Source organism: Bos grunniens, chromosome 12 (assembly GCF_055505025.1).
Source record: "Bos grunniens cultivar Pamir isolate PY7600 chromosome 12, Bosgru_T2T1.0, whole genome shotgun sequence".
Taxonomy (NCBI): domain Eukaryota; kingdom Metazoa; phylum Chordata; class Mammalia; order Artiodactyla; family Bovidae; genus Bos; species Bos grunniens.
The window spans coordinates 13618870-13643164 of record NC_141176.1 but is presented as its reverse complement, the minus strand read 5'-3'; the positions used below and the strand labels follow the sequence as shown (position 1 = coordinate 13643164).

Below are 24295 nucleotides of genomic sequence, written 5' to 3'. Positions count from 1 at the left end.
GGTAGGCTCTGGTCTGCATTTGCTGACTGAGTTTCACGTGTTTCTTGCTTCGGGGTGTCTTGCCCCGAAGGTGAGGCTGGTCTAGAGGTTTATCCAGGCTTCCTGATGGGAAGGGCTGGTACATGCCCACTGGTGGGTGGGGCTGTGGCAAGGGGCGAGTCTAAAGGTGGCTGGGGGCTCAGGAAGTCTTTAGGCAGCCAGTCTGCTGATGGGAGGGGCTGTGTTCCCACCTTGGTGGTGGTTTGGCCTGAGGTGTCCCAGCACCAGAGCCTACAGGCTTTTGGGTGGGGCCAGGTCTTGGTTCCAAAATGGCAGCCTCCAGGAGAGCTCGCACAGATGAACTGTCCCCAGCACTTCTGCCACCAGTGTCTGTGTCCCCACAGTGAGCCCCACCACCCCCTGCCTCCCCCAGGAGACCCTCCAAGACCAGCAGGTAGGTCTGGCCCAGGCTCTTACAAAGTCACTGCTTTGGCCCTGGCTCTTGGCGTACACGAGACATCGTGTAGCCCCCCAAGAGCGGACTTGCTGTTTAGCCCAGTCCTGCGGAACTTCTGTGCTCAAGCACTAGTGGCTTTCATAACCAAATGCTCTGGGCATGCCGCCTCCTAAGGCCAGAACCCAAGGCTAAGGAGTCCGACTCAGAATTCTCACTCTTGTGGGAGACCTTCTGCTGTGTATTTCTTCTCCAGTTTGTGGGTCACCCACCCAGGGGGCATTGGGATTCGACTATATCACACGTGCACCCCTCTTACCTTTTTGTTGAGTTTCTTCTTTACATCTTTGGATTAGAATATCTTTTTTGGTAGGTTCAAGTCTTTTTTATCAGTGGTGGTTCAGCAATGGGTTGGGATTTTGGTGTGCTTATGTGAGGAAGTGAGCTCAAGTGCCTTCTATTCTGCCATCAGCATGATGAATAAACTCTTAATTAAACCAGTGCCATATCAGTAGGTACAACAGCACCCCTTCACAGTGATGATAATGAAGTCTAATTGTACATCCATTACAGAACTGTCTTCAGCACTAACAGGGCAACTTCTGGGGCTCTGAGTGATGCAGGATGCCCCAGCAACACTGGCAGGGGTCCTTGTCCAGGTTCTAGAAGCTGTCTGTGTTCCCTGAATTATGGCTCTCTACCTCTCTCGACTTCCCTGGTGACTCAGACGGTAAAGTATCTGTCTACAATGAGGGAGACCCGGGTTCAATCCCTGGGTCGGGAAGATCCCCTGGAGAAGGAAATGGCACCCCACTCCAGTATTCTTGCCTGGAAAATCCCATGGACAGAGGAGCCTGGTAGGCTACAGTCCATGGGGTCACAAAGAGTCAGACACGACTGAGCGACTTCACGTTCACTTTTACCTCTCTCTTCAAAGTCAGCCATGGCAAGATGGACTTCCTACTAACCATGCATCCATCTAGTTTGATCCAATATTTTGTGTTAAATTTTGTATCTGTTATTCATCAAAGATATGTGCTCAGACGCTAAGTTGTGTCTGACTCTTTGCAACCCCATGGCCTGCAGCCCACCAGGCTCCTCTGTCCATGAGATTCTCAGCAAGAATATAGAGTGGGGTGCCCTTTCATTCTCCAGGGAGTCTTCCCAACCCAGGGACTGAACCTGCATCTCTTACGTCTCCTACACTGGCAGGGAGATTTACCACTGGCACCACATAGGAAGCCCCACATAGTGGCCTATCATTTTTTTGACATTGGTATCAGGTGATGGTGGCTTCCTATAACAACTTTGGGAATATTCCTTCTTCCGTCTGTTGGAAGAGTTTGAGAAGAATCCGTGTAGTTCCTTTGTGTGTTTGGTAGAATTCCCCAGTGAAGCCATCTGGTCCTGGACTTTCGTTTGCAGGGAGTTTTTTGTGTTTTTTGTTTTTTTAATTACAGATTCTATTTCACTTCTAGTGATCTATCTGTTCAAAATATCTATTTCTTCTTGATTCAGTTTTGGTGGGTTGTATAGTTTCTAGAAACGTATCCATTTCTTATAGGTTGTCCAACTTGTTGGCATATGATTATTCCTAGTATCCTCTTACACTTTTGTATTCTGTGGTATCAGTTGTTTGGTCTCTCTTAATTGTTAACTGGGAAGTATCCAAGGTGGCACTACTGGTAAAGAACCCACCTACCAATGCAGGAGACATGAGGAGGCGGGTTCAATCCCTGGGCCAGCAAGATCCCCTGGAGAGTCCCCATGGGCAGAGGAAGCTGGCAGACTACAGTCCACCGGGTCACAAAGAAGCTGGGCACAACTGAAGCAACTTAGGACACACAGAGTATCTGTACAGTGATTGCACCATGAAAAAAGAATGTCTTATTTGCCGAGCATTTCTGAATGTCCAAAGCTGTGCTAAGCCTGTAGTCTGCACACATCTTTACTGAATGTTGTTATTCCCCCTTTCTGTGACTTACGGAGACTATCTTGGTAGGGCCATTTTTAGCTCATAACAATAGAATGATACAAAATTTAAACAAATTCAGGATCCCAGTCAACTTTCTATCTGAGATCCCTATATATATATATGGCATGGATTAGGATGCAAACAGGAAAATAAGAGCAATGGCTGTGTTAGAGTAGAAAGATTGTGGTTGTTCCAATCTTTAAGAAAAAATGAATTATTGATATAAAAATATATGTAATAAAAACTGGGAGAAGAAAAAAAAATTGCATTTAAAAAACTTACCTGGGTTTTATGACTAGACATTGAGACTTTTATTGCTGTGGGTGCTGAGTTTCATTTTTATTCCTAAAGCTATGTGGTCTTCTGGCCCCTGTGAAAGTTAAGAGAAGGAAGTTAGGGTGACGGGACATCTACCCACCGGTCCTCTGGTCCTCACTGAGCCAGACAGCAGAGCTGCCCTTTGGATCAGAGGACTGTGGTTCTCCAGAAGTGGTGATCAGTTTGCGCTGAGCTATCTTAAATCTCCCCCCATCTCCTTTTTAGATCAAGGCAGGGCTGCTCAGACATCACGCTGCCAGTAAGGCAGTCATCCATATGAAGAGTGAACCTGGAACTTTCCACCTGCTTATCCCATGCCCCTCTCCTAACAGCTGCCCAGGAAACGATGCAGCGAATCACTCTCAGCCCTTTATCTCGCGCTCCTTCTGTAAAGACCTTACTTGCCAAGCGGAAAACCGCACGCTTGTCTCATTTGGGAAAGCGCGTCCTTACTCAGCCCCCTGCCTCCTGTAAGATGAGTTCCCCTCCCAAAAGTGACTTTTCTTCCTTTCTAACAGATATCTGCAAACGAAATCGAAATGCTTTTGATGAGGTTGCCACGCATGTTTAAGCAGGAATTCACAGGCGTGGGAGCAACGCTGGAAAAAAGGTGGAAGTTGTGTGCCTTCGAAGGAATTAAAACTACCTAACTGTGAAGAGCGATGAAATCTCTGGATGAAACCGCCTGAACCCGGCCAGGGCTGTGCCGCTTGAGCCCAGGAGGTTTGGGGCAGGTCCAACAAGGGACCTTTATGGAGCCGGCAGAGCCTGACTGTAGTTACATCTGTGGCGTTCTCTTGTGAGTGGAAATGTAATTGTGTACCAGTTCCCTAAAACAAAGCTTCATACTGTGACAGATCTGTTTGCTATGAAAACCAATGATTCCACAGTCATAGTGATGGCAGAACCCTAAAATATGCTACATTTGAGACTAGCTCACCAAGGAGACTATTTAAATAATGGTGTAGCAATGGTCGTTGCTAGGCTACAAAGCTGTATATGTAATGTATAGCTGAAATCATTCAATGACATTTTCCTGAAAGTCTTTCTGTTTTAGTAAAAAAAGAAGAAAGAAAAAAAGTAATTTTACAGTAAGGAAAAAAAATCATACCAAAAGAAAACTTGAATATGTGTCTGAACAGTTACTGCATTTTGTAAATTAAGTTATATGCTGTTCTAGGGACTTTTTTGCCTTATTGAAGAGGCAGAAAATGTGATGGGACTCCTTGAGAATGCTTTACCAAGAATATTATTTTTCTAATGTAACAATCCTCCATCATACATTCTTTTAACATGGACTGCATAACGATTTTCATAAAATGTAAATAAAAGATGAACTAGTGCTCCTGTGTTGTACTTGGTATGTAACATTCAGGTTTATGCATCAAAATAAACATTCAGTAAATATTGCTGTTACAAATTTTATAGCAAAGATATTAATTTTTTTCAATAAATATGACTTCTACCATATTGGTTTTGCAAATTATTCTTTGATATATTTTAAGAAATATTGGTCACATTATTCAATCCCATCTCATAGCCCATTATTTTTATTTTTTTTTTTTATTATCAAAAGAAATGTTTATTTCCCCCCATCTTTAGAGCTATTTTACTACTAATCCTACAAAATGTTTGATTTTACCAGCATTGTATTGCTTTCACTGAGAGATTAACTACAACACTCTGTAAAGGACTCAGTCACACCTTATCAGCCCATTATTTTTAAATGACTAAATAAATGCGTAAGTGACATGAAGAGACAAAACATTTCAGACAGCAATATATAAAAATCATAAAGTAGAAAGTACTCAGAAAAGATTATATAGCGTTAAAATGGGTATTATTTGAAAATACCAAGATATGACAGCCAAATATAATCAACATAAATTTTATGTTTGTTTTGTGTCCTCATGCATAGAAACAAAGTAGCCAGTTACTTACTATTATTAATTCCTGGGTTTATTTGTATGTTTTCCAGAAAACATACAAGTTAGAAAAAGAATTAAAAAATTCACACGTCAACAATTTAGGTTTCCCTTCTTTAAATGTAAGTAGAATAGAGCTTTCAATTGTGTTTCCCTCCTGTTTCCTTACATGAGAATCACAAAAAAACAAGTATTCAAGATACTGATTGATTTTAAATGAAACATTTTTTAGGAAGACAGCTGAACAGTGAATGTTATTTAAAATTCCAAAAAGACATTCATAATTTCCTACTGGACATTATTGTCCTCCGGCTCTTTTTATTGAGTCCTGATAAATGAAGATTCTTATTCATGCCTCGCATAAATATCTACACATATGTTATATTCAGGCTTAGTGCTAACACCATGAATATGCAGCTGAATAAGAAAGGAACCCCTCACCACCCCAACCAATGAACTCAGAATTCAATGGGGAAAATAAATTTTCCCAAAAGTGTCTATATGATGCGAACCATGTGACAGGAAAGATTTGATAATGGAGCCATGATCCAACCTAAATATCAATGTCATATCAATGCCGAAACACTTGAGGTCTCTTCACTGCCATCTGTGAATGCCCACCACCACCGTCATCCTGACATGTTTAGGTCAGGAGGCAAATAAGGATACAGCAATCCGAAAGGGGACCTCCTTATTTACAGATAAGGTTACCATAAAATAGAGGACCTAAGAGGCTCACCTGAAAAAGAATTAGAAGAGACGAATTCAGTCAAGTGGCAGTTAAAGACAACTTCTAGCAGGGGCCCAAAGGAAAGTACCATAACCTAGACCATCTGCAAGCTGAAACCTGGTCAACGTTTCCAAGTGTGCATTCATACTTTCAAGTGTTGCCCACAGTCACTTTAGCCTGAGGATACACTGCACAGGGCAGACCCCAACTTAGGGCTTCTGCTCAGGAGAAGGAGCTGGCATGACCTTATATTAGATCTGAGATAAGACACTGCTTTCTAACTTCAATTATGTGAATAACTTATTTTTGCCAGGAAAAAAAAACAAACTTCTGAATTATTTCACATGCATGCTGGTTTCAGACAGGACTTTAGAGGTCACCTGGGGAAGGAAATGGCGTTGGTACTTCTGAGGGGCGTCTTCCTGTCATCCCATCCTCCCTAATCCTCGGGATAATCCTATTAAAAAGGACAGTGTTATTGTCCTCATTTGTCACACAAGGAGAAGGAGGCTCACACGTGCTAACAATCTGGCCAAATTTGCATGGTTAGACAATTCTGAATACAGGGTTTGAAACCAGGACCCAGTGACTCCAAAACACATTGTTCTTTTTACCATGCCACGCTTCTCAATCTGTCCCCACTCCTCCTATGAGCTCAGTGCTCACCCAGGGCCTTCAGACCTCCGCTTTTGCTCTCCTTTATTCTCCATCCCCTGTACATGCATACAGGTGGGAAGACCTTTATCTCCTAAACCCACCCAGTAACAAATCATCATTCTTGGATTCTGAGAAGCAGCAAAATGTTGAAAGTTTGGAAATCCTGTTACCTGGGCCCGATGGGTCTTTCTGGATTGCTTTCTCACTGCTCCCCTAAATAAGACTAATAAGTTTTTGTCTATTGGCTTTTGTTCATATCTATCTATCCAAAGAGAAATACTTTACCTGAACCTGCCTTCCAATACAGGAGACGTAAGAGACTCAGGTTTGATCCCTTGGTCAGGAAGATCCCCTGGAGAATGAAATGGCAACCCACTCCAGTATTCTTGCCTGGAGAATCCCGTGGACAGAGGAGCCTGGCGGGCTACCGTCCAGGGGGTCGCAAAGAGATGGATACAACTGAAGTGGCTGAGTCTGTATGCATGCACTACTCGTCACAATTCTACACAGCTTTAAGAGGAAACACAAAGCCTCTCTCCTCAGCCGTGAAACTTTTCTCCATCCCCCAGAAGTCTGCCTCTGCATGACCATTATCCATGTGGACGATTTCTTCAGGCACTGACTCCCCAGCAGTCTTTGCCTCATCTCCCCATTAGATCACAGGCTCTTTGAGGGATCCAAGCCTGTCTCATTTACTTTGAATATTTCTCAGAGTGATGTTACTTATAAATATTTAGAACGCAAGACAGAGAAAGAACCAAGATGTTTTTCTGCCTCCAGAGATCAGTTTGCTTAGACACAAAAGAAAAAGATTACAAAATATTTTAAAAGGCTGCAAATATTTTAGATCCTAGATTCCAAGACAGAAAATGTGAGCAATAATATACTGTATGCTATGGAAATACAAGAAGCAACCCAATTCCTTCTTAAGGTTGAAACCCAGATCGATTAGCAACTCTTCGATGAAGCCCTGGTCTCCAGGATCCTCTTCCGGTTCCCACCACTACTGCAGTAAGTTCCCACTGCGGCCTGAGTTCTGTATTGTAACCCTTCATGGACGGAGCTGTCTCTCCCACGTCCTGCAGGCTGGAGACCTCCCTTACTCAACCCTCTATGAGTAAGGGTTGACACAGACCGCAGACTGACATGACACACCATGAGTTTTAGGCATTTATTGACTGAACGGACCCAACGAATGAAAGAAAAGCCCACACAGGAATTTTCTGAATTTGTTGAATCAAATCATATTGAGGTATTAGGCCCAATAAAGAATAAAGGCCAGAACTTTCTTCTTCTCAGCTGTAAGATCCTGGTAGAAGTCTTCTTTTTTAACACATTATTGACCAGAGACATTTTAATACATCTTTTGGTACACCTGAATGTTACTGACTGTACACATTTAAATATTCACTTACATAACAAATTACCACAGGCATTAGTTTCTGCAAAAATCCCCTGTACCTGCATACATGTAATATGGCAGGAATATGTTAAAATTTTTTATTGTGGGAAAATACACATAACGTTTATACTTTTAACCATTCATAATTGTATAAATCAGTGGCATTAAACACATTCACAGTGGTGACACAGCTAGTCACCACTGTATAACTTTTTCATCATCCTCAACAAAAACTGTAATACACCCATTAAACAATAACTCCCTATCCCCCTCCTTCCAGCCCCTGGTAGCCTCTATCCTACGTTATGTCTCTTTGAATGTACAGTCTCACGTATTTCACCTAGCTGAATGTCTTCCAGATTCATCCATAGCATGTGTCAGAATTTCATTCCTTTCTGAAGCTGAATAATACTTTGTTGTATGAGAACTCTTCTTGCTGGCTTAAGTACCTGTTATCTACTGCAGCAAGGAAAAGTCCCTTGTCTACGTTTGAAAGTACTTAAGTACTTTTAGTAAATACCACATCAAAAACAACATTTGCAAGTGTAGAGAAGTTTGCTTCCATCTAGATAAACCTCATTTTCATTGAGGGTAATAAAAATGAAATGACAAAAGTAGAAAATGTTGGCAGTAATTGTGTAGAAAAAGACTGTTTCAACAAATATCCATGCAACAAATATGATATGTGACGAGTTATTTTCTCTTGGTAAGGGTTGGAGATGTTTCACTTTGAGGGTTTTTTTTTTTTAATCCATTTTCTAAAAATGGATGCTGTGTTTCACTCAATAAAAGACATTTTATCCCAAAACCGTAAGAACTATTTTACCATCATACTCATAGTTTCTCCTCATAAACTGAGAAAATAGAGAGATGTTCGAGTCCTAAAATCTCCTAGCTTGGCTCACTTTACACCAACGTGGTAAAAGGCTCACATGTATATTCAGTCAGTCTGTCTGTCATTAGTATCTGAATAAACTACAGCTTTCACAAGCAGCATACCAAACAAACATTTCAGAGCTAAACAACTTACTATTAATGTGTTTCTATATTAGATCACTAAAAAGTTTGTGTTTCTTGTTCCACCAACTCCGGTTCCCCTCTTCTGCTCTCAGAAAGTGGATCTTCTTTGAAAAATGTCTGGGCTTCAAACACCTGACCGTTTCTCATACTAGGAGAGTGTTGAGTCGGTGTGGAGTCGAGTCCAGCCCCAGCTACGTTACTTAACCCCAGGGAGGTGCTAGCCCACATTCGTGATACAGTAATGTTAACACCTATGTCAGAGGATCACGGTGATTGATTCAGTAAGACAGCATGCATAAAGCACCCAGATCGGAGCCAGGGAGACTGAAGTCACTGGTTTCTTCAAAAACTGAACTTCAGGGTGACCCTGTGGCTCAGTGGTAAAGAATCCGCCTGCCAATGCAGGAGCCACGGGTTCGATCTCTGATCAGGCAAGATTCCACACACCATGGAGCAACTAAGCCCGTGGGCCACAACTACTGAGTCTGTTCTCCAGAGGCCAGGAGCCACAACTACTAAGCCTGTGTGCTGCTGCTACTGCAGCCTGCACGCCCTGGAGCCCGTCCTCGCAACAAAAGAAGCCACTGCAACGTGAAGCCTGCACACCGCAGCTAGAGAGTAGCCCCCAGTTGCTGCAAGTAGAGAGAAGCCCACACAGCAGCGAAGACCCAGATCAGATCAGATCAGTTCAGTCACTCAGTCGTGTCCGACTCTGCGACCCCATGAATCGCAGCACGCCAGGCCTCTCTGTCCATCACCAACTCCCGGAGTTCACTGAGATTCACGTCCATTGAGTCAGTGATGCCATCCAGCCATCTCATCCTCTGTCGTACCCAGCACAGCCTAAATACATTTTAAAATTTTTTTAAAAACTTACCCCAGTTTAAAACACAGAAACTTTACATACATCATCCCAAGCAAAGTAGGCAAGCCCCTTTCCCTGCTATTTGTCTATTCCTGCCCTTAGGGATAACCAGCCAATAATATATTTCTAAATATAAGAATAAAATAAGACAAATAATAGTATAAAACAGATATAGTCATCATCCCCACAAATAGTCTATTAAATATGTACAAATGTAAAATCAACATAAGGAAAATAATTGGAACTCTGGGATTCTCCAGTACTCTTGCCTGGAAAATCCCATGGACAGAGGAGCCTCGTAGGCTGTAGTCCACGGGGTCGCAAAGAGTCAGACACGACTAAGTGACTTCACTTTCACTTTTCACTTTCATGCATTAGAGAAGGAAATGGCAACCCACTCCAGTGTTCTTGCCTGGAGAATCCCAGGTACAGAGGAGCCTGGTGGGCTGCTGTCTGTGGGGTCGCAGAGTCAGACACGACTGAAGTGACTTGGCAGCAGCAGCCTACAAAGAAAGGAGGTCAGTCACATTCAACTCTTTGTGACCCCATGGACTGTATCCCATATCAGCTTCCTCAGTCCATGGAAGTCTCTGGGCAAGAATACTGGAGTGTGTAGCCACTCCCTTCTCCAGGGGATCTTACTGACCCCAGGATCAAACCTAAGTCTCCTGCATTGCAGGCAGATTTTATACCATCTGAACAACCAGGGAAGCCCCCTAACCTGCCAAGACTTTGCAATGCTTATATGCAAATAGGCAGTCATCATCACAGTGACCCTCAGCCAGGAGAACATCTAGAACCAGAATTCTTTGTAGCAACTCCCTTTTTACTTATTTGGTTTATTTCCAACAAACAGTAATCAGGGTCATATACATTCAACTGTGAAGACATTGTATGGCTCTGGACAACTGCCATTTTGAACGATGATCAACTAGGTATACAGTATGCAAGGATTAAATAAAGTATTAATTATGTTCTCTTTAACCCAGCAGAAACATGGTCAAGAAAAATTATAGCTGTAGCTGGAACATGCCATAGTATTATTTTAAGAGAACATACACATCTATTATAGTTGCTGAGAGAGTCAAAGTAAAGGACTCCAGTAAATCTAGTAATTACAGACGAGTTGTGTTAATAAAATTAGCTGTTCGGGTCCAGAATTTTAACTCTCTTTGCCTGCTCTCAGAACCATGGAGATACACAAACAATAAAGCTCAGACGTTTCAACTGCCCATTTCACCTCTTACATAATGTACATTTATCGTACAGAGCTATGTAATGGAACGTTCTTACTTCGTGGGAAAAACAGACTCATAAAAAGAAATTGCAAACATTTTACAGTAGAAAATGGTACTTTTCTAGACAAAGCAAGAAAGTGGTTAATGTACAACAGAAAGTGCATTGCAGGGAATGAAATGCATTTTTTTGTCTAGCAAATGTATTTATTGTGTGTTGAAAATTGTAATATCTTCCCCTGCACGAAGAAATTCCTATATAAAGCTCATTTGTTGTTGTAGGGAGTAAAAACTCTTTTTCTTGTTTACTAAAGCAGTCTATCTTAATATCAAACCCCAGACTGTCAAGTTCACTTAAGAAGAGGTACGTGTAGATAAGAATAGGACTGAAGCAGAAACCAGAATATTCCATTTCATCTGCTTTTCATATCTGAGTGAGTGCTATGCAACCCACAACATCTGGTAGCAATCTCTTTTCAGAAAGCATTCTTCTCTTCAAAAGAAAAAGCTAAAAATTGGTCAATTTGAGGCTCTCATCAATAAATAAGTCTTTTGCCTTTGAATATGCTTATGCATAAGTGAGGGTTTGTCTCGTATTTTTTTGAGATAGAATGTGAAATATGGGCTGGCAAGTCAAACACTGTCTTCAGATGGTGATAATATATGAACGCCATTGTGGGTCGTTTATTAAACAGACATTGATTGTTACGTCAAATCAACATATCATGTATCATTTTTATGACTTACAATCACAGTAAATCAAGTTTCAAATAGGAAGTGCTATGAATTCTTAGGATAATTGTCACTTCCTAAGACTGGGCAAGTAGCTGGGAAGGACTTTGCACCTCAGTATCTGTTCCTTGGGGGCTCCCCCAAAGGCTCAGTGGTAAAAGAATCCGCTTGCAATGCAGGAGACGTGGGTTCCATCCCTGGGTCGGGAAGATCCACTGGAGAAAGGAAATGAGAACCCAATTCCAGTATTCTTGCCTGGAAAATTCCAATCCATGGGGTTTGCAGAAGAGTCAGACACAGATGGGTGACTGAACACCACCAACAGCTGTTCCTTGAGCAGATAAAGGGAACTTCGGTTCAACATCTGCCAAGAAAAGGCTGTGTGGTGCTATATGCAAGCAAACTGGGTGGCAGAGAACAGACAGCGAGATCTAGACGATGCCAACCTAGAGTCAAGTATTTTATACCGCTTACTTCTACGGGCTGATAAAGGAGGAGCCTCCAGTTTTTTGCTCATGGAAGGGGTGGCTCACCTGGTCAGAAGCAGTACAGTGAGATTCCATTTTTCTGGAATCATTTCAAGTGAGTGATCACAGGAGCGTGACTTGATCTCTGAAATGGGGATGATAGGAACAACCTGTCTCATAGTCTTCCTGTAATTCTTCCCATTACCCGGGACTTCCTAGTCATCTAAGCTCACAGAACTTAGCAGCCGTTTTCCATCTCAGGGCCTCCACAGTCCACTGCCAGTTGGAAAGAATCTCCCCCCAGAGGTCACCACTAACACATCAAGTGGCTTCAGCTTCCTGATTCCTCCCTGGAATAACAAATGCCTTCACACAGCATAACAGGAAATCTCCTGCGGTCCCAAGAGCCTGGTGGACTGCGAGGAGCTACATCTCGGCCTTCTGAAGGACTCCGCATTCCCGTGGTCTCACTGGGAGGTTTTAGGGACTCTAGAAATCAACGAAGAACCGGTAAAGTTCCTAACTCAAACCAGACCTCTTGGAAGGCAGTCTTGGCGAAGACAAACCTGCTGTGTTTTTTCAAATATAAAATATTCCAAAGGAAACAGGACAACATCCCGATCTTGGGGCTGAGAAAGGACTGGATGTCTTATCCCTAGTGCTTGACCTCCAATAAGAAGGGGACATTTTGGTGGGAGAATCAGAGGAATAAAATCTCTCTTGTGCTTCTCTGCTTCATATCACTTTATATAATGGCAAAAGGGATGTTTTAGCTCCTATTTCTCCAGCATCCAGGTTTAAGGGACAACGTGGAGGAGGTGGGGAGAATGGGTAAGGAAACGTTCATTACTGCCGGAAGATTCTCAAACTTGGAGGCACTCAACTCCCGCTTTGTTCTCATTAACCCTTTGGACTCCTGTTTCCTTTTTTCCCATAAGACTTTGTCCTGTCACTGTCTCATGATTTATCAGATCAAATACAGTGGTATTTTTTTTTAATAAGCTGGGAAGGAGCACCCACCACTGTGCATATATACAGGCACAAATGCACATGTGCACAGATGTATATTAGTCGCATACTAATAAAACTTCACACAGATATGCACACATCATACAAATGCATCTTTATGTAGCCACATTTACACGCATACACTGACACTCAAACATCTCTGCTACTGGTCATCATTTTTGCCCCCTCAAGTGCTTCCCTCTTCTATCAGCTATTCACTCTTCCCAGGAGGATGATTCACTTAGAGGACAAATAAGAGAAGGTGCCACTAACCCCTCTGCTGCTGCCAAGTCATTTCAGTCGTGTCCGACTCTGTGCGACCCCATAGACGGCAGTCCACCAGGCTCCCCCATCCCTGGGATTCTCCAGGCAAGAACACTGGAGTGGGTTGCCATTTCCTTCTCCAATGCGTGAAAGTGAAGTCGCTCAGTCGTGTCCGACTCTTAGCGACCCCATGGACTGCAGCCCACCAGGCTCCTCCGTCCATGGGATTCTCCAGGCAAGAGTACTACAGTGGGCCGCCACTGCCTTGTTCAACTAACCCCTCTAGATAATATTAGTAAGTATATGAAACATGCCTTTAAAAGATGATACTGGCCAAAATAATAATAATAATAATAATGTAGGTGGGTTTACAAAAAAAATTTACAAAAGAGTCAGAGAAGGCAAGAAAACTGAGCTAGCTAACCCATGAGGACATCAATGAGCTCTGCTCCAGAGAGGCAATGGAACAAGGTTCTTATATATACTGCAACAATTCCTATAGCAAATGAAGACTATCAACAGCCCTATTCAATGGCTCTCCTGTATCTACCCCTCCTTCCTTGTAATTTTGTAATCTCCTCCCACTTCAACTCTGGACTTGGTCATTTTGCCCTGCTTTTTGGCCGCAGAAATATTAGCAGAAGCTTGACCAGCACCTGCACATCTCTGCCTGCTCTCTTGCCACGGCTATGAGAACACAGGGGGCTAGCTAGAACACAGGATGAATAGTCTAAGTAATCAAGAGAACGTATCAGAGACAAGTACACTTCAGCCTTAATGTGAATCAGCAGATTTGCGAGCTAATTAAATGGCTGTTTTAAGCCACTGAATTTTGGGGTGACTTGTTATGCAGCATTATTTGTGGCAACAGATAACTGACAGAGAAACTGTGATTTAGAATTAGGGTGATGTTATAACAAAAGAGTAAAAAAATGAGACAGTGTCTTTGAGACCAAGAAATGGGCAGAAGTGGGAAAAGTAATAAGAAAACTGCTATAGAAGGATGGAAAAAATAGCAACATTGGTTATGCAGTAGCCAAAAAAACTGGTAATACCGCCATTTGTTAATTCAGAAGAGAAGAAATGTACCTACTGAACTTGGAGATTTGAGTAATAACATATCTAGGCAGAACCCTGAAAGTACCAGTGGCTCTCGCTACCCACGTATCAATGAGGTTCCTACGAGAAATCAGAAGGGTTTGAGAAATAATCGAGGGACTTCCCTGGTGGTGCAGTGGTTAAGAATCCAGCTGCCAATGCAGGGAACACAGGTTCAACCCCTGGTCCAAGAAGATCCCACATGCCACAGAGCAACTAAGCCCGTGCACCACAACCAGAGCCTGCGTCCTGCACCGAAGCCCGTGTGCGCGTGCCTAGCCTGGGCTTCGCTGTAAGAGAAGCCACCTCAGTGAGGAGCCTGCCCACCACAGAGGAGAGTATATCCCACTCACCACAGCTAGAGAAAGCCCGTGCCCAGCAACAAAGACCCAGCATGGCCAGAAAAATAAACAAGTTTAAAGGGGCTACAGAAGAAAGGTAACTTCTTGGTTGGAAAACAATCTCTTGTCTCTTCAGTCAGCAAAAGATTCTCAAAGTAAAATAACACCTGGGGCAAGGAGCCAAACAAACATTTAAGACCTTTTATTATGACATCTGAAAGAAACAAAGAAGAACCTAGAAGAACTTCTAAACTAGACAAAAGGACTGGTAGGAGCCTTCAAAGCACTGCCCCCACAGAAACCTCACTTGCCCAAACAGTAATTATGTCTAGACAGAGCTCTAGCTCTAAAAGAATTGTAGGTATTGCTTTTGGCTCATCAGATTTGTAAGAAACCCACAAAAATATTGAGGGCACTATATTGGCAAGAGTTCTACCAATTTATCCTAAAAAAACCGGACTGTTGAAAAAGTAACAAAATCCCTAGGTTCCTCATTTTCACAAGGAAAAAGCAGGGCGAGAAAACTGTTCAAAGCACCAAGAGGTAACCAAGGAGAGAGGGCCAGCAAGCCATCCCAGACAGTAGCGCAGAGAGCCACAGAAGACGACAGACCGCAGAGGCGCTCTCGGAGCAGCGCTGAGGCCCAGTCAAGGAACGTTCGCCTCCTCTGGGACAGGCGCTCCTGGCAGCATTCACAGGACTGGATTTCAGAACTGGTGTGAACTGCTGCCTCATGTAATTTCCATTCATCTTGTGAATGGGATTGTCTGCTATAACTACCCTGTCCTTCCTTACCCTAGTGTATAAGATTTGGGATAAAATAGCTTACCCTTTTCATTCATAGGCCTTTTTGTCACAAAGAATTTATATCCAGGAGCCACATTTGAACATGTTATTCATTTTGAGACCCTGGAACTTGAGCCTGATGCTGTGATTAAATGACATCATCAGGGCTCTTGGGAGGAAGGAGTAAGTGTATTGTGCACGTATGAATAAAGTGAGCAGTTGAGATCAGTGTAGACATTTCACTTCTGTACCAGTTTCCATTCCAATTTCCATGTCAGTTTTCTCCTGTCACACATTAATGGTGATCACAGGTCTGCAGGTGTGTGATTTAAGTTGAGAATTTCTCCTGATCTTGACTGGGCTCACTTGCTTTTTTGGGGGGGCGGTTGGGGGCGGGAAGCTGTGCCACACACACCGTTTGTGGGATCTTAGTTCCCCAACCACTGATTGATTCCCCAGGTTTCTAGTAGTGGAGGCATGGCATCCCAACCACCGGACGACCAGGGGATTCCCTGACTTGCATGTTTTTTTAAGTCAACTAGCTAATGGCTGGGATCATGTTTCTGGTGGTAATTGGCTTGAAGCAAACATGTCTCAAAGACCTCAGCTGTGACAAATCCACTGTCCATAAGTCTCATCCTTCCATCAGAGCAGCCCTAGCATACACTCACGATGTCAAAGAAGCACGAGAAGGGTGTGACCAATGTCTTCATTATAAAGAGCAGCAAGACAGAAAGCCTGAATGCACAAGGCCTTTCCAGGTCTCTTATTTTCATCACACTTCAGTTCAGTGGCTCAGTCATGTCCGAATCTTTGCAACCCCATGGACTTCAGCATGCCAGGCTTCCCTGTCCACCACCAACTCCCAGAGTTTGCTCAAACTCATGTCCATTGAGTTGGTGGTGCCATCCAACCATCTCATCCTCTGTCGTCCCCTTCTCCTCCTGCCTTCAATCTTTCCCAGCATCAGGGTCTTTTCCAATGAGTCAGTTCTTCACATCAGGTGGCAAAGTATTGGAGTTTCAGATTCAGCGTCAGTCCTTCCGATGAATATTCAGGACTAATTTCCTTTACTAAACACCAGTTGGCCAAAATAAGTCATATGACTGAGCCCAGAAACCGGGGTGGGGGAGCAATGCAATCAACCTACCATAATTCCAAAACTATCTTCCATAAAAACTAGTGTTCCAGAAGATGTTATGAGATATTCCACTAAAAAGAAAGACTTCTTTGTTCGCAAATTTGTGAAATGCTATTTATTATATCGTTTTGGTGAGTCACTGTACTTACTAACCTATAAAAGGCTCTGAGAATTCCTGTGTCTGTTTACCTTGGTTTAACTGGTATCTCACACATACATTTAGCCAGGAAACACATTAATGAGAGAAAAATTGCTGAAGATACCTTGCAGACCAAGTGTTTCTCAAATCACATTCTGAGAAGCACTGGTCTAAGTTATGAAAATCTGTAATGACGAAAATCTATAATGACTGCATTACAAGAGCGAGCTTTAGGAGACCTAGAAGCAGCTTTCATGGGACAGATTAATGAACTGCTTGTGGTAATTATTTTCTTTACTCCCACATGAGAACTCAAGAGTCAGGAAAGCTAACCAAGCCTCACAGAATGGGAGCGTAAAGCTGGAACGCATGTCCACATTGGCCTGACCAAACACCTACCATCTTTTCATTTCCTCACCTGTCAGTGGTAGAACATCAGGCATCACGATGGAGGGCAGGTGAAACAGCACAGGATGTCAGTCTTGTGGTCAAGAAACTGTTTTAGTCCTGGCTTTGCCATGGAGCTGTCTTAAAGCCGTCACACCCTCCTAAGCACAATAGGTTGGAAACACTGTTCTTTCTGTTCCCTTGAAACTTGAAGACTGTAAAAACATTTTGATGAATGCCTCTTTGAGACATAAGAATCCTCTTGTGCTTCCTATCTGCCACCATAAAAATGGCCTAAAACTAACTGCCCTGTTATTAATCTGGTCCTGAATATAACAAGTTCATTTTTTAATTTGCTTATTTCAATCACTTAAGATATTCAAACTATCCTTCCAGCCTGAAACTCTTCCCGTGTGCTTGCTAATTTCCCAGAGAAATCTCCATGATATACTCCAGGGAGGGCATATTAATATTCTAAGGAAATACACTACCTGTACTGCAGACTCTAATTTTAGAACATTCATCACTGAGGGTGGTTTTCTTCTTCCTGTCCTAATTTTTTTTCTCAGGTTGTCAGCCTGTTGGACTACATTAAGCTGAATGGTGACTTTCCTTTATTAAACATTTCCTTCCTGAGGGCCTGCCCTTTGTGAGGAATGGCAGAAGGCCCGGGAAAGGGGAGAGAATCCATAGCCCTTGGCAACTCAGAGTTTGCCCTCTAACTGGGGAGATAAAGCCTGGAGCAGGAGGAGATGGCACAGGAAGTATCGAAAAGGGCGGAAACAAAGTCCCTTTGTCAGGGAAGCTATTGTTCCATCATGAAATCCATCCTGGCTTTACCTCACTGTCGCAATGAGGCAGTGAGGTGAACTGGTCTCATATCATTTTCGTCCAATATCTGGTTGTGCTGTGGTAGCGTCCATAGCACAGAACTCGGCATTAAATAAACTCCTTTGTCTTGGAGGAAACATCCAAAATACGTTTCAGTCTCCTGTTCTCCTGCAGGGCTTCCCTGGTGGCTCAGATGGTAAAGAATCTGCCTGCAGCGCAGGAGACCTGAGTTCGATCCCTGGCCCTGAGAGGGGCATGGCAACCCACTCCAGTGTTCCTTCCTGCAGAATCCATGGACAGAGGAGCTATGACTCTAGGCCTCTCCAGCCAGCAGTCTGACAGCACAGACCTGGGCGGCCTCCCCTTCCCAGAGGCCTCTAGAGCAGGGCGTCTCCACCTCGTTGCTATTCATGTTTTGAGTCGCATACTTTGTTCTGAGGCTGCCTTTTGCTCTGGGGGATGCTGGAGACACCCCTGCTCAATCACTCAGCCGTGTCCAACTCTGTGTGACCCCATGGACTGTAGCCTGCCAGGCTCCTCTGTCCATGGGGATTCTCCAGGCAAGAATGCTGCAGTGGGTTGCCATTTCCTCCTCCAGGAGATCCTCCTGACCCAGGATCGAACCCACATCTCCTGCACGTCCTGCACAGGCAGGTGCCTTCTTTACCACTAGTGCCACCCGGGAAGCCCTAGATGCCCCTGGATGACAACAGCACCCCTCACCCCCTACTCCGGAAATGGCAATCAGAACAGACTCCGCTGCTGCTGCTGCTGCTAAGTCGCTTCAGTCGTGCCCGACTCTGTGCGACCCCATAGACGGCAGCCCACCAGGCTTCCCTGTCCCTGGGATTCTCCAGGCAAGAACACTGACTCTAGATATTGTCAAAGGGCCCCTGAAGGGCAACATCTCTATTGGCTAAGAACCACTGTTCTAGACTATGAGAAAAACGAAATCGCAATTTTATTTTTTCATTTTGTTTTTGGCCGCACCATGCAGCCTGGATGTGGGATCTTAGTTCCATGACCAGAGAGTGAACCTGTGCCCCCTGCGATGGAAGTTTGGAGTCCCAACCTCTGGACAGCCAGGGAATTCCCTGTTGTTGTTACTGAAATGGAGACCACCCCACTATCACCAGGTAACGTCCCTGGGAGCCAAGCTTCCTTCCAAGCCCGCAGCCTTGCGGGTAGCTGAGACTTCTCACGGCTGTTCACCTGAAACACCCTCATTTGGTAGCTGGTCTGATCTCGTCCCCATTTATCCTCTAATAACTTCTGCTGCGCCACTCACCAGGTTTTAAAGCTCTTTATCAGGCTTCCAATATGTCTACAACCATCATTCTTGAGCAAACTGGGACAAACTTAGGGGCTAAACTATTGAAGATTCCAGTAGCATGACAGGGTATCACGTTCAGAAAGCCTGCTTCTCAATGGTGGTCAGCTTCGGTGATTCACCAAAGCGTGCATCGTCTCACAGTGAATTCTCTGTGGATTCCTAAGTAAATCTCCCAAGACCTCCACCCCATCAAGCTGAGGTCCAGTTAAGAGTCTTAAAAAGCCTAGGGTCCAGTCTCTTCAGCAAGTGATGTTGGGGAAATTGGACGCCCACATGTAAAGAGATGAAGTTAGAAACCCCCCTTCTCACCATACACAAAAATAAACTCAAAATGGATAAAGACTTATGCAAAAGACATGAAATCATAAAACTCCTAGAAGAGACCACAGGGAAAACACTCTCTGACATACATCGCACCAGTGTTTTCTTAGGTCAGTCTCCCGAGGCAAGAGAACTAAAAACAAAAATAAACGTGGGGCCTAATCAAACTCACAAGCTATTGCACAAGAAAAGAAACCATTTTTACAAGACGAAAGGACAACCTAAAATGGGAGAAAGTATCTGCAAACAGTGCAACCAACAAGGGCTTGATTTCCAAAACATACAAACAGCTCACACAGCTCACCACCACCAACAAAAAACAACCCAATTTAAAAATAAAAGCCCTAACCATACAGATCTCAGACGAAGAAATACAGTGGCCAACAGGCACATGAAAACATGCTCAACATCGCTAATTATTAGAAAAATGCAAATGGAAACTACCATGAGATACCACCTCACATTGATCAGAATGGTCATCATTTAAAACTCCGCAAATTACAAATGCTGGCAAGGATATAAAGAAAAGAGAACCTTCCTATACTGTTGCTGGGAATGTAAGTTGTTACAGCCACTATGGAAAACAGTATGGAGGTTCCTCAGAAAACTAAAAATCGAGCTACCATATGATCCAGAAATCCCATTCCTGGGCACACGCACGTGTGCTAAATCATTGCGGTCATGTCCAACTCTCTGTGACCCTGTGGATGGTAGCCCATTAGGTCCTCTGTCCACGGGATTCTCCAGGCAAGAATACAGGAATGGGTTGCCACGCCCTCCTCCAGGGGGATCCTTCTCGACCCAGGGATTGAACTTGAGTCTCTTACGTCTCCTGTGTTGACAGGCAGGTTCTTTACTACTAGTGCCACCCAGGAAGCACCATTTCCTGGGCATATATCCAGACAAAACTCTAATCCAAAAGGATACGTGCACACCAGTGTTAACAGCAGCACCACTCCCAACAGCCAGGACACGGAAGCCTCAACGTCCACTGATACACATGAATGGATAAAGAAGATGTGGCACATATACATGACGGAATGTTACTCAGCCATAAACAGGAACACACTGGGGCCAATTCTAATGAGGTGGATGAACCTAGAGCCTATTATACAGAGTGAAGTAACTTGGCAAGAGAAAGATAAATATATACTAATGCATATGTATGGAATCTAGAAAGATGGTACCAATGAATTTATTTGCAAGGCAGCAATGGAGAAACATAGAGAACAGACTTATGGACATGGGGAGAGGAGAGGGTGAGATGTGTGGAGAGATTAACATGGACACTTACATTACCATATGTAAAATAGATAGCCAAAGGGAATTTGCTGTATGGCTCAGGAAACTCAAACAGGGGCTCTGTATCCACCTAGAGCGGTGGGATGGGGAGGGAGGTGGGAAGGAGGTTCAAAAGGGAGGGGATATATGTACACCTATGGCCGATCCATGTTGATGTTTGACAGGAAACAACAGAATTCTGTAAAGCAATTATCCTTCAATTAAAAAAATATTAAAAAAAAAGAAGTGGTATATATATACAATGGAATATTACTCAGCCATTAAAAATAATAATAATAATAATACCATCTGCAGCAACATGGACGGACCTCGAGATTATCATCCAGATTGAAGTAAGTCAGAAAGAGAAAGACAAATACCATATGACATCATTTACATGTGAAAGCTAAAACATGGCACAAACGAATATGTCTATAAAACAGAAATAGACTCAAAGACAGAGAATAACGCTGTGGCTGCCAGGGCCAGGTGGGGGAGGGGTGGGCTGGGAGTTTGGAAATAGCAGATGCAAACAATTAGTATATAGAAGGGATAAACGACACACTCCTGCTGCTGTGTATACAGCACAGGGAGCTATATTCAGTCCATAATGGAAAAGAATATTTTAAAAGAAGGTGTGTGTGTATATATATATGTATAACTGAATCACTCTGCTGTACAGCAGAAATTAACATTGTAAATTAACTATACTTCAATGTTTTAAAAAAAAGTCTGAAATCTCAAAAAGGTAGTATCACTTGCTGTAAATCATACCACGTGCAGATGGGAGAGAGAGGTTTGAAGGTGGCTGGATCTACCTCCAAATGTTCCTGCTCTTTCCTTTACTACCACACCAACCACGTGCCTCCAGAAAAACTAGAAACAGAGATTTGGGAACACCATGAAGAGCACTGCGTGGTTTTCTCCACCTCTCCTCACATGAGCGTACATACATGGACATCTTCTTATGCGTACAGCATCAGAGCAATAGACGGATACTAGGTTAATTTAATAAACACACAGCATTCACTGTGTGGCAAGTCCACCCTCATTTAATCCTCGTAATACTCCACAGCGAATACTACCAATTCACTTTTTTGGTCACGCTTACTTCCGTCTCTGTTGAAGAGTCAGCGGAAGAACACTTTAGACCACTCAGCGGTGGTCCTGACCGTCCAGTGGCCTGAGCACGGGCGCACAGCCAGCCCAGTTGTGGGGAGCACCCAGGCCCACAGACCAGCCTGTGACCTCAGACTGACCAGCAATAAACTCGGGACCTGGAGCAGCCCGCCCGCTCTGACACTCCTCCTCGGGCACAGCCTCTCCAGCAGTGGCCCGTCTTCCTCTTCAACAGACCGGATGAGGCCCACCTACCTTATGAGGGTAATCTGCTTTACTCAAAGTCAACCAATTTAAATGTCACCCACATCTAAAAAGTACCTTCACAGCAGTATCTCAGCTACCAAACAGCTGGGTGCCATACCTATCCCAGTTGACTCTTAAAGTCAACCATCGCCCCAGGGAACAAGAGTAAGGCAGAAGTCGGCACCTCCCTGGTGGTCTGGTGGTTAAGAATCAGCCTTCTAATACCGGGGCTGTGGGTTTGATCCCTGGTGGGGTAACTAAGATCCCACGAGTCATGGGAGCAACTAAGTCCACATGCCACAATTACTGAAGCCTGAGTCCACGTGCTGCAAAGAAAGCTCCCTCATGACACAAAGAAGACCCTGCGTGCCACAACTGAGGCCCGACACAGCCAAATAAGTAAAAAAAAAAAATTTAAATAAGACAGAAGGGTTTACCTTGACACCCACTGACTATTCAAAGACAAGCTGGCCTTTTCAATTCTGGCTGGAAGGAGGTGGTGTGCCCAATGTATTGGAAAAAAAAAAATGAAGCAGTGGGAAGGCCACAAAGAGGACTGACAAGGAGACTGGAGGGAATGTGTCGATGCCAAGCACTTCCCTCAGAGAAAGGTGGACGGAAGTGAAGCTGGTGACAGCCCTGGATGCTGCAAGGATGAGCACAAGAGCCACCTGCCTTCCCTGAAGTCCACGCCTGCAGGTCAGATCAGGCTTGTCTCAGGTTAAGTCTCCATGTTAACAGATAAGGCATGCCAGGGCCATGGAAATAATGAAACTTCCAAGAGCTCTGAAAACCTGTTTGCACCTCGAAGTGTTAGGCGCTCAGTCATGTCCAACTCATCATGACCCCATGGAGCCCACCAGGCTCCTTTGTCCATGGAATTCTCTAGGTGAGAGTACTGGCTGCTGCAGCTGCTAAGTCACTTCAGTTATGTCCAACTCTGTGCCACCCCATAGACAGCAGCCCACCAGGCTCCCCCATCCCTGGGGTTCTCCAGGCAAGAACACTGGAATGGGTTGCCATTTCCTTCTCCAATGCATGAAAGTGAAAAGTGAAAGAGAAGACGCTCAGTCGTATCCAACTCTTAGTGACCCCATGGACTGCAGCCTACCAGGCTCCTCCGAGAGTACCTGAGTGGATAGCAATTCCCTTCTCCAGGGGATCTTCCCTCCCCAGGGATCGAACCCCGGTCTTCTGCATTGCAGACAGATTCTTTACCATCTAAGCTACCAGGTTCGCCACTTAAAACTCTTCTTCTCTCACCCAGAATGGCTTTTAAGGGTGCTCACTGATGGGAAGCATAGGAAAATACACTCTGAGCTCTTGCAAACGATTCCATCCAGAGACAAGCACATGGAAACAGAGCCTAAGTTACCAAGCTTCCTTTGCAAGAGGAGTTCCCACTGCCTACAATCCCATCTGCATCCTTGGCTTGGTTTCAGAGGTTTTTATGTTGTTGTGGTTTTTTGGGTTTTGTTTAATATGTTCCTCAACTCTAATAAAAAATGATTAGTGCAGAGAGGTCTCCAGTGCTGCAAGGAGAAACACCGTAGGATGTTATGTATTAAAAACTGGCTTAGGATCCAGGTGTCAGCTTCTTACAACTCAGCCCAGAGCTGCCAGTTCTCTCTGCTATTTTCAGACCAGTCTCTGGAGAAGGAAAAAAAAGTCCATGTGTAGCAGTTTTGTGAAATGTTTAAATAGTACCAAAAAAAAAATTTAAAAAACATGGTTAAAGGGAGACAGCTCCATTGTTTAAGAGGGAGATAATTCCAAGACACATTCCAATTTTTCCTCCTTTGCTATCTGACCTTGGAAAGGTAACCACTCTATGCCTCAGTTTATCCACCAGCATCTCTGAAGTGGTAACAACATTTGTCTGCCTTCTTCGTACCTAATAAGTTATAAATCAGGACCTTGGAACACTCTGTAATCTTAAAGTATATAAATCAAGCAGAGCAAAACATAGAAACCATCAATACCACCACCTTGGGTCAAAAACAAGATTTAAATTCCAGGCTCCAGCGATGAAAGGCTAGTGGGTGGAAATGCTGTCAGCCCGGCCCATCGCTCTTGTCTCCACATTGAGCACGGTCGCCTTCGGATCAAGGAGTTGTCCGTGAAAGGCGGCCTCATGGCACAGTAGCACTGTTATAATAGCAGATTGACAAAAATGGAGACAGATGGCTGCTCAGCGGCAGGGTTTTCAAATGAATTTACTGTTCATGAAATGTGCAGGAT

At 43.9% G+C, this 24295-nt stretch overlaps 1 protein-coding gene and 1 long non-coding RNA gene across 10 annotated transcripts in view; one reads left to right on the top strand and one right to left on the bottom strand.

The window, feature by feature from the left end:
* The window catches only part of ENOX1 (ecto-NOX disulfide-thiol exchanger 1), a 513658-nt gene extending 509462 nt beyond the window's left edge, over positions 1-4196 (top strand). For all 9 annotated transcript variants that reach the window (XM_086328859.1, XM_086328858.1, XM_086328857.1 and 6 more), the window contains one exon: positions 3245-4196. In XM_086328859.1, the coding sequence (XP_086184985.1) occupies positions 3245-3376 (132 nt within the window). In that variant the 3' untranslated portion in view covers positions 3377-4196. The remainder of the gene's footprint in view (positions 1-3244) is intronic.
* The window catches only part of LOC147361387 (uncharacterized), a 58573-nt gene that overhangs the window by 9426 nt on the left and 24852 nt on the right, over positions 1-24295 (bottom strand). Inside the window, exon 2 of the long non-coding RNA XR_015137826.1 lies at positions 2691-2778. This is a non-coding gene — a long non-coding RNA (uncharacterized LOC147361387). The remainder of the gene's footprint in view (positions 1-2690; positions 2779-24295) is intronic.